The sequence below is a fragment of the Myripristis murdjan genome, chromosome 9 (assembly GCF_902150065.1).
Source record: "Myripristis murdjan chromosome 9, fMyrMur1.1, whole genome shotgun sequence".
NCBI classification, from domain to species: domain Eukaryota; kingdom Metazoa; phylum Chordata; class Actinopteri; order Holocentriformes; family Holocentridae; genus Myripristis; species Myripristis murdjan.
The window spans coordinates 34,692,207-34,703,181 of record NC_043988.1 but is presented as its reverse complement, the minus strand read 5'-3'; the positions used below and the strand labels follow the sequence as shown (position 1 = coordinate 34,703,181).

Genomic DNA, 10,975 nt, shown 5'->3' with positions numbered 1-10,975 from the left:
AGGGTCATGAGAAATAAATATTCGCCGGCTGCAGGTCTGCTCGGCTTGCTGCTAGTCTGATGGATGGTGTTTGAGTTGCGGTGCGTTCCCTCCCTCGGTGCAGTTTGTTTGTTCAGGTTTGAAACCCGCCGTCACACTCAGGTCCGACCCAAACAAGAACATCTCCAGGAGGCGGTGTGTGTTTTGGGCTGAAGCAGGTTGACATGGAGTAACAAGCACACACAGTATCGGTGTTTAGCCTAAATGAGCCCTGTAGATGTGCTGATGGAGTCAACCTGGTCACACCTGTCAGCCCATGACCAATCAGCTCCCAGCTCCCACGTGACCCAAATATTTCATGACCCAAACTGAAGCAAATGAACAAAGCACTGAAGTATGAACTATCGTGTTGATTTGAACCAGAGCGAACAGACTGCAGGTGTGAGGCCGCCCTCGTTATGCTCATCCTGTCTCCTGTCCTCTGTCAGATAACCACCATGTCTGTCCCACCTCTTGCATGAAGCTCTGTGGCCCTTTATCTTTTAAATTGTGTGGACTGGCTGCTGTCTGGGACCGATTCTTAATGATCCAACTGGTTCAGCAGAGAACCTCTTTTTAATGATTCTTTAGTAGTTTTTCAAAATAAAAGGCTCTCTGAGCATTTTAAATCAGATGACTGTGTGCAGGTTGAAAACCAACATGAACATGTTGTTGTCCGGTTCTCCACGTTCCTTGTTCCTTCACTGGGTTCCAGACGAGCTATTCAAAATGTGGCATTTCTCCCTGTTTTCTGATGGTTTATAGAGCGAGACATTAATCCATTCACTGAGGAAATAATCTGCACATTAATCCACAAGGAAAAGAATTGTTAGCTGCTGCCGCCACCAAATAACTCCAATAAACATGAAGAACCTTTAGGACTTTAAAGAACCACAGAAAGTGTGTGGAGAACCAGCCCCTAAATAAAGAGGTTCTTCATCTGAGGATGGGTCTCTGTAGAACCACAGAGCATTTTGAAGAACCAGTATTTTTAGTATAGTATAGTGGATAGTGAGTGGCAGAGTCCCTGTTTTTAGCTGGGTTTGTATAAAGTAGCTCAGCAGTTGGATCAAATCCAACAGGTGGATTCTGAAAGCCGTGTGACTCCAGGCGACTTTACGGTGGATTTGTTCTGTTGTGGAAGAACCTGTGGGACGTTTGGGAAAGTGCACAGGAACGCAGTCAGGAGGTTCAGCTTTCGAGTTTAAACACATTCAGAGGCAGAGTCATTGTTTAGCATCTCTAGGAGCTTTATCGAGCCTCGTGTGTTTACAACAAATACACCAGGACGGAAAGAAAAGAGGAGAAAATGGAAGTGCACGTCATGTTTTGTTCCATCTGACTGAGACATTAAACACAAAAACACACACATGACAGCGGCGGCAGTGTGTGTGTGTGTGTGTGTGTGTGTGTGTGTGTGTGTGTGTGTTGTGTTACTGTCCACCGCTGTGTTTCAGTCACACACAGTGTTGTGGTGAGCTCACAAAACTTCTCCACAGGTGAATAACTGAAAATTCAACATGTAATTTTCCCCGTGTGTAAAATATCTTCAGATTAACTCGGCAGCATCGGTCCAGCTGAGCTCCCCGTCGTGTCGGCTGTCTCCCAGATCTGAATCACTGTGTACAATAAACTATTCTGCCAGATTTATGGCCGTGATGTTATTTTCCTCCCTGAAAAATAAATAATAAAATAAAGTTTTATTTTTGCTGTAACATCACTGCATTCAGCTCCCCTTCTTTTATACATTTTAATCTTGTGCTGTTACTTTAATGTTAATTGTTGTTGTTTAATTGTATTAATAACTTAAATAAATTTTATTAATAACTTCAATTATTTTCTTCCACAAATAATGGACTTCTCCAGTTTGAATAAAAGTCTTCAGCTGCATGTTGTCTCATAATACACATGGACCAACTGTTTTCTGTGTGAAATTTGAACACATTAAACAGATTTCTTGACAAAATACAACTTACTTTCTCAATAATAATAATAAAAAAAATGCACTCAGGTCAGTGGAAAACCTGGCATCCTGTTGCAAGAGAAGAATCATTATTTTAAAGCTTTCTGAAAAGTCAAGCCAGGTGAAAACCAGCACTAAAAATCTGTTCAACTTAATTTTTCATATCCTTGTTGACGTCGATGAGCTTCTCTGTAATGACTCTGTAACCCTACCTGCTTACCCATGATGCACTGGGGGGTTTCTAAGGCGACTTTAAGGGTCAACAAACATGGCTGATGGAGCTAAAGACACAGCACCATCCTCCCCGCTCACTTTATTTTGATTTAATCCTAATTTTCTCAATGCATTGGCATAATTCCAAGATAAGCCAAAGTTTGTTTGAACACTGACAGCAGCAGCTTCTGCTCCCATTCTGAAGGGGAATTACACCCTTTCACATTAAAACCTATCCAGTACAGAGCTGTAGGAGCAGGCTTTTATTCTCTGTATTCCTCAGTCGTCTTGTTTTATACCACCAGTGTCTCAGAGCAACAGTTTGCACATCCAGGCTGTTTGTGTCGGGACGTGTGGAGCAAAACTTACAAAAAGGCACGCTGTCCAACTTGACAACGATACGTTTACTTGCAAGTTTTATGCCTTTTCAGTTCAATGGTGAGTGATGATCATGATTATTTTAGATCGAGGTTGGCCACTGTAGCATAAAATAATTTGACTATAATATTTTGATCATATATAAACATTCAAGAGGATAAGAGTGCAATCAGTCAAAGAAATAAAATCTAAATCAAATGTGAATAACCCAATTTCCCGAGCTTACTTTGATCATTTTCATTCATTTTTTTTTAATTATCTGAAATGGTTTAGTTGTGTAAAATCAGCTCAGTATTTTTTTCTTTACATCTAACAGGGAAACAGTCATTTTTGTGAATACATCATCTTAATTTGAACCTGCAGTTCTCATGTTCACCACACAGTGGCAGTAGTTGGAGCTCTGACTGGACACAGAAACACTCCTTCCTCCTCTTCAGCACCTCGGACAGAGCACCCACAGGGGTCAGCATACACACAGAAATCTGAATATCTGGGGCCCCATATGAACACAACAGCCTCCACTCTTCTGGAGGCTTTCTGCCAGATGTTGGAGTGTCTGTGGGAGTTTCTGCCAGATGTTGGAGTGTCTGTGGGAGTTTCTGCCTGTTCATCCAGAAGAGCCTTTGTGAGCTCAGACTCTGATGTTGGACCAGAGGGCCCGGCTCACAGTCTCCGTTCTAGCTGATCCCAAAGGTGTTGGATGGGGTTGAGGTCGGGGCTCTGTGCGGGCCGCTCAACTTCTTCCACACCAAACTCAGCCGGCCACGCCTTTATGGAGCTGCTCTGTGCACTGGGGCTCAGTCCTGCTGGGACAGGAAAGGGCCTTCCTTCCCCAAACTGGTCCCACAGAGCTGGAAGCAGAGAATTGTCCAAAATGTGTCAGTGAGCTGAAGCGTTCAGATTTCCCTTCAGTGGAGCTGAGGGGCCGAGGCCGAGCCCAGAAACACCAGCCCACAGCGTGACCCCTCCTCCAGAAAACTGCACAGTCGGCACAATGCGCTCAGGCAGGGAACGTTCTCCTGGAGGCAGGGAACGTTCTCCTGGCGTTCCCTAAACCCAGACTCGTCCATCAGACCGACACATAGAGAAGCTGTGGCTCCTAAACGCTTCCACTTTGCAATAATCCCACTTCCAGCTGATGGTGGAATATCTAGGAGGGAAGAAACTTGAGCAGCTGACTTGTTGCAGCGGTGGCTTCCTGTTCCATCACTATTCCAGCAGCACCTGGAGCTCAGTGAGCTCTTTAGAACCAGACGTTCTTTCACTAATGTCTGTAAAGGCAGACTGCAGGGCTGCTGCTGGAGTTTATACACCTGTGGCAACAGGACTGAATGAAACACCTGAATTCACTGATTAAGAGCTGTGGCCCAATACTTTTGTCCGTAGAGTGTATTATATCTTTCAGGTATTCATTCGATCATGTGATTCACAGGGTCTGGAACCAGGCTACTAAAATACCACTGCTTGCTTTGGGAGAACATTATACATTTGGCAGATGTTAAACTAAACATCCAGAGTCACTGGTACGGTCCTGTAAATGTGGAGCTGTAATGGTGGATTTAAAAAATGGAAATAACCAACAACAGCCTGAATGTTATGGCTGAACAGTTTATCCACAGGTGTAGAGCTGTTCATGCCAGGCCACTGTCCAGATTATCATAATTGTTGCTGCTTCTTTTATGACAGACGTTTTCTGTCGAAGCTGCAGCTGATGCTTAAAGTTGAATAAACCTGATATAAATGAGGTTTATAACTTTTTTATTGTTGTGTGTTTTTTTTTCTTCTTCTTCTTCTTCTTCTTCTTCTTCTTCTTCTTCTTCTTCTTCTTCTTCATATCTTTAGTTTTATGGGACTGTCCAGGGTTTGGCTGCAGCATCAAGCATTTCACAGAGAAAGCAGCTGTTGTTCCCTATGCTAATGTTACTGCAGGCTTCTCTCTCTCTCTCCCTCTCTCTCTCTCTCTCTCTCACACACACACACCCTCTCCTCCCCAGTAACCAGGCTCTCTGGGTGAATGCCGCTGTATGTCACCGAGAGCAGAACTGATGACAAATGCCTTTGTTTTAACCCCCCAATACACACACGCATGCATACGCGCGCGCGCGCGCACACACACACACACACACACACACACACACACACACACACACACACACACACACACATACACACACACACACACACACTTTTTAAGTATGGTTAGTTGTGCATTAATGCATGGGGCACATGATGCTGAATGCCTAAAGCCTCTCATTGTGTCGTGTGTTCATTCTTTTGTTAAAGAAACAGAAATCTACTGGCCTCCCGTCTTAAAGCTTTTATTTTTAACACTTCTGTAGGTGTGGGACAAAAAATGGTTCCCTATTCAGGAAATGTTGCTACTTATTAATATATTGCATAGATATTTTATTAAAAAATGAGATATTTTCCACCTTTGATGTGACGAGTTTCTTCCCACAGTGACTGAAAAGTGTTTCTGCAAAGAATCCTGACATGGAGATTTCACACAACTGCATTTCTCATTTTATTTATTTATGAGGATAATTTGACAGGGACCATATGGACAATTAAAAACATGGATGTCAAATGAAATTTGATACATGTTACTTTACATAGCTAAGAAATAATTTGTATTTCCAGTCACTGGGGTGGTGAAAATCAAAAAAAAAAAAAAAAAGGAAAAAAGAAAAAAGAAAAGAAAGAAAGAAACAAAAGAAAAGAAAAAGGAAAAAAGTAGTAGGACATTACAGAGAAAAACAGACATTAGAAAATGATAAAATATAACTAGCTGCATTAAAAACCGGAATATCTTAGAATATGTGCCATGTTTATAGGGCTCTATACAATCTGTTAGAATCCATGATCTTAAAAAAAATGTTTTCTGAATTCTGTGTTTGTGTTTTGAGACTGGCGACCTGTCAGTCTGTCAGGTAAAGATTCATAAAGTTTTATTCGCATGAATCAGAGGCTGCTGAATGATGTCACTGGTTGTCATCTCCAAGAATGAACAACATGAATTTCACTGATGCTCTTCAAATAGAAACACGTCTTGCCGCAACATCTTGTCTCAGAAACTCTTTGAATACATTTCTAAAACACCCGTGCGCGATGTTCAGTGAATACAAGAAATGAATTCATACAGTTTCAAATATAATAAATGATTGGAGGAGCTGTTGAGTGTTACTTCTCAGGTCAGAATGTTTCCTGCTGCGCGTAATGGACCCCAGACACGCGCTCTCTGTCTGGATGTGCCAGGACTCGTGCCAAAGTTCGGTGCGTAATGGACACCAATCCGTCCTCTCTTCATCTTCCTCCTCCTCGGCTCCGTGTTCCCGCCGGGCTGGGGATGTCTCGACACACAGAGACGGAGAGACATGACAATAAGTCGTTTGAGTTATCAACTGAGGGCACGTCACTCCCGCCAACCCGTGGATGGAGAGAGAGAGAGAGAGAGAGAGAGAGAGAGAGAGAGAGAGAGAGAGAGAGAGAGAGAGAGAGAGAGAGAGAGGTCGGGTTGGTGTCCATTACGCACAGAGCTTCGCCGTGCGTCCTGGCGCATACCGTCCGCACAGTGACCGCGGTTTACCGGAGGAAACAGGGCTTAGATGACCGTTTGTCTGTCCAGTCCTCTGAGTGTGTGTGTCGCGGCGTGTCTTCAGTGACAGCTCGGTGCTAAATGCCTGTGTTGCGCCGCTGCTCTGTTGACTTCCAAGCGGTTTTGGGGCGTCTTTCCGTCGACCAGGTGGTTACTTCGCGGTGACCGATCGTCCGTCGGTGTATTGTCTTTTTTCACATCTCCGTGCGGACATGTCGGAAAAGAAACCGGCCTTGAAGACCGGCGGCTCTCCGCAGAGCCGCTTCCAGGTAGATCTGGTGACCGAGGCGGCGTCCACCGCGGCTGGGGAGAGAGCGGCGCAGGCCTCCGCCGATGGATCCAAAGCTGCAGAGGAGTCCAAAAGCCGGTTCAGGGTGGTCGGCTTCCTGGACCCGGGCGGGCTGGGGAGCGCCACGGACATCGGCCTCCCGCCGGACGTGTCCGGGGACACGGTGAAGAGCGACTCGGTCAGCCTCCACTCCACAGGCACCGGGCAGACGCACATCTCCGACTCCCACTCCAACACCTACTACATGCGCACCTTCGGACACAACACCATCGACGCCGTGCCGAACATCGACTTCTACCGGCAGACCGCTGCGCCCCTCGGGGAGAAGCTGACCAGACCGTCGCTGTCGGAGCTGCATGATGAGCTGGATAAAGTAAAGATATCAAACTTTATCTCTGTGTAACCTATAAATAACAAAACTGTTGGTGCGGAATAGATTTGAGAAGAATAGGCCTACTGCACAAAAGTCAGCCACACATTGCTAGAAAATAAGGTCACGTATAATCTCACCGTTGAAAGTGGGACTATAAACTAAGTCCCACTGGGAAAAATGACACTGGAGATTAAAAAAAATACCTGAGTGCTGGGCGATGTATTGTTCTTTCAATATATAATTTAAAACAGGGCATCATTACAGCTGTTCTGCTATTTGCCTCCACCTGCTCGGTCATCAAATAACTGGTTATAATTTTGATGATCCATGAATAATTTCAGTCATTTTATCAAGTAAAAATACCAAACATTGTTTCACTTCTTTTTTCCGTTCATATCCTTAGAAAATGAATAGTTTTTGGGCTGCTGGTCAGACTCAGGAACACATTTGAAGACGTCACTTTGGGCTCTGATCACTTCCCATGTGACTCTCTATAGCCCACACGAAATGATCAATCAATTAATCAATAAGTCTGGTAGAAATTATTTAGTCAACTGGGTTTTTAAAAAAATCATAATTCCATAAAAATGCAAAGTCTTGAGATATAATTTCAGAATTTCCCAACTCATAAAACTGTTTTTGTTTTTTTGTGTTTACTTTAATTCCTGCACTGAATGCGTTTCATTTAAAATGCTGTGCTGTTCACTTAGACAGAAAACATTCCCTTCCCTCCCACCTGACAGACTGTGCATGGGCAGCATGACGTCACTGGGAGCATGACCTGCACACACACACACACACACACACACACACACACACACACACACACACACACACACACACACACACGCACACAATGCTGTCAGTCAGGACCCAGGGTTCCCCAGCCAGCCGTGCTCCCACTCCTCTGTCACCGCTACATCTACATCTGACGGCTGACAGATGAACTGATTTAAGGTCCACTTCCTGCGCGCCTCTGAGCTTCTCTCACTTTCCCAGAGTGTTTCCCTGCAGTCGGACTTTCTGCTTCTCCTGTTCCGCATTTATCTGGCGGTTGGAGTTACTAGTTCCTTTGCAGAAGAAGCTTTTCCATGCCGAACATCAGATGTGATCAACACGTCCTCATGGGCCCTGTCCTCTCTTTCACACCTGACCCAGTTAAGGCCCATGCACCTTCATGCACTTGTTTCAACCAATCAGCATGAAGCCCTTAGATGGATCAGGAGTGAAAGAAGAAGAAAATGTCCATAAAAATTGCTTTGGTATTGATGGAAGTGTCATTGAATGTCCAGAGAATATATGGTAATTCTATAGAATTATCTGCTTTAGGATTAACTGGAGCCCCGGTGAATGAACAGAGGATATACTGTAAATCTACAGAATTATCTGTTTTAGCATTGAAGGAAATGACCATAAGCTTAACAGGATAGATATTGGTCATTTTCTGCCAGGACATTATGGTTACCAACTTTTACGGCTGAGAATAGGGGACACTTTTCACAATTTTTTTTTTAACCAAAACTTTGCATTTCAATGTAGTTTTGGACCACAACATAAATCAGTTCTCTCTCTCTCTCTCTCTCTCTCTCTCTCTCTCTCTCTCTCTCTCTCTCTCACACACACACACACACACACACACACACACACACACACACCCCACACACGCATTACCAGGCAAAATAAGATCATCTACTATGAAAATGTTCACTTTGCTTTGTTCAAAACTTCATTCAAAAACAAGCAGTACCAGATGCCTGTTGTTAAACTACAGGGACTGCAAGTGTTTGAGCTTTAAATGGCAACAACACTTATTCTCCCTTTTTATCATTACACTTTCACTTACAAACTTTCAGCACTGAGGACAGCACCCCCTGCTTTCTCACACACCACAGATTTTTTCCCAAATTGCCATGATTTCATACCAGAAAAACAACACAGTAAATGAGTAAAACAGCACAGCAGAAGTGGATGGAAATGCAGCTGTTTTCTGTATGTTTCTTTCATTTTTAGACTTGTCATGTAGCCTGTGACAAAATTATTGTTTAAACGTCCAAAATAGGACAGACATTTTTAGCTTGCGGCCCTTGGACACGGCTGAATTTTGCTGAGTGACCCCTGAGCCATCTTAAGTTGAGTGGCGCTGCTATAGACCAAATTCACACAGCGGCCATCTTCCTCTAACGTCACGCTCAAAGGATAATACTGCGCTGTTGTGTTCTGGTTGTATATCTAATAAACTTAGGGAATCTGACAATACTTATCATTCCACTGCTTCCCGATTGATCCAAAGCTTAGAAAACTATGGATCCAGACGGGACGGACGGAAACAGATGAACGGCTCAGAGGGAACAAAGTAGAAAAATATTGCGAAAAAAAAAGGTCTCGCCGTGACACGTGAGAGGCTCGTGCGAAAACGACCCTTTAAAATCTCAACTAAAACCAAAGAAAAGTTGACATTCACTAAAATAACAAACACCACCTGAAAACTGAGTGATGTATGCCTGGCTTTGACCTTTGACCTCCTTTGCGCTGACCTTATTTTCATCCCTGGCTGTGATTGGCCGGCAGGAGCCGTTTGAGGAGGGCCTGGCCAATGGCGAGGAGCCTTCAGCGGCGGAGGAGGCGGCGGCTCTGGCGGCCAAGGAGGCGAAAGGAGGGAGCGTCAAGTTCGGCTGGGTCAAAGGAGTCCTGGTCAGTGTGACGGAGAAGTCTGCTCATTTGATCTTTTTACATTCTGGAGTTTAGAGAATTTATAAAAACTGAAATCAGTCATTGAATCAATAGTCACTTAATTTCTCTAAAATACACATGAACCAAATTGTAAGAGTTTGAATTCTCTGCTGCCAATGTTGGGATTGTTGGGAGGTTGTAAATAATACCATTTATATGTTTGTTGTTGTTGTTTGTTTGTTTTTCCATATGCAAACATACAGTCAACTTTAAGAATCTGCCTCTGGTGCGTTGAAGCAGTTTGAACCGTCTAAGAGGCAAAATGAAACAGCGACTAACTTCTAACGTCGATATCAATATCACTTGAAAAACAGGGGAATTCACCTTTATGTGGCCTCATATTCCCCACCACATACACATATTAGATATATTAGGATCCTTGAGGTTAAGAGTTACAGAAAAACTGGATTTTTGTCCCCTCCTTTTAATGATATTTCAAAGTTTTTCTCTCAAATCTGACAATAATAAGAGATAATAAAATGCCAGGGTGAGGAGCGAGCTCTGCTTTTCCTCTGTGACGTTATTAGTAACGGAGGAAACGTTTATTCTTTAATCTTTAATTTTCATTATTTGTTCTTTATTTGGATCCCCATCAGCTTCCATAGAGTAGTTGTTAATCTTCCTGCAACAAACAGCAACAATGAAAATAAGCAATAATTAAAATCCACACCATACAAAAACAAGCCAAATGTAAAGATCAGAGTATAAATAAAATAACTCTACATATGAAACAAAAATAGTAGGCTAACCTACAATGAATACATAAATGAAATTGTCAACTGTGCAGCAACAAAAAGCAAAAAAAAAAAAAAAAAAAAAATTAAAAATTTCCATAAGAAATTCACGTTTTTCTTTTAGTAACTTTTAAAAAGAAAATTTACTTTTAGTCTCGTATGATCCACTCTGTGTGTGTGTGTGTATGTGTGTGTGTGTGTGTGTGTGTGTGTGTGTGTGTGTGTGTGTGTGTGTGCTATAGATCAGATGCATGCTGAACATCTGGGGTGTGATGCTCTTCATCAGGATGTCCTGGATTGTAGGACAGGCTGGCATCGGTAGGTGCAAACACACAGGCCCGTCACTGTATTGAAAACGGATTCTTCCGATCTGTAACCCGACTGATTTGTCTGTAACAGGGCTGACCATTGCGATCATCATGATGGCGACTGTGGTCACCACCATAACGGGTCTGTCCACCTCGGCCATCGCAACCAACGGCTTCGTACGAGGAGGTGAGACAGCAGCTGTTCAGTCTGTGTTTAACTGTTTGGACTCTGTCTTACTCTTAAAGCAGCACCAAGCGCGACTCAGGTGTCTTTTCTAGTTTCCAAGCAGCTCAGTTGTCGTTTCCCCGTCCAGCGTCCACGCTGTGGAAACAGCAACGTGTCTTGTGTCCATCTGAGCTCCATGGGCGTGTTG

General features: G+C 43.5%; 1 protein-coding gene across 1 annotated transcript in view; it reads left to right on the top strand.

The window, feature by feature from the left end:
* Positions 1 to 6,290: 6,290 nt before the first annotated feature.
* Positions 6,291 to 10,975, top strand: part of LOC115365212 (solute carrier family 12 member 2) — a 31,456-nt gene continuing 26,771 nt past the window's right edge. Inside the window, exons 1-4 of the mRNA XM_030060090.1 lie at positions 6,291 to 6,829; positions 9,398 to 9,520; positions 10,536 to 10,611; positions 10,693 to 10,788. Coding sequence (XP_029915950.1) covers positions 6,380 to 6,829; positions 9,398 to 9,520; positions 10,536 to 10,611; positions 10,693 to 10,788 — 745 coding nt within the window. The 5' untranslated portion in view covers positions 6,291 to 6,379. The remainder of the gene's footprint in view (positions 6,830 to 9,397; positions 9,521 to 10,535; positions 10,612 to 10,692; positions 10,789 to 10,975) is intronic.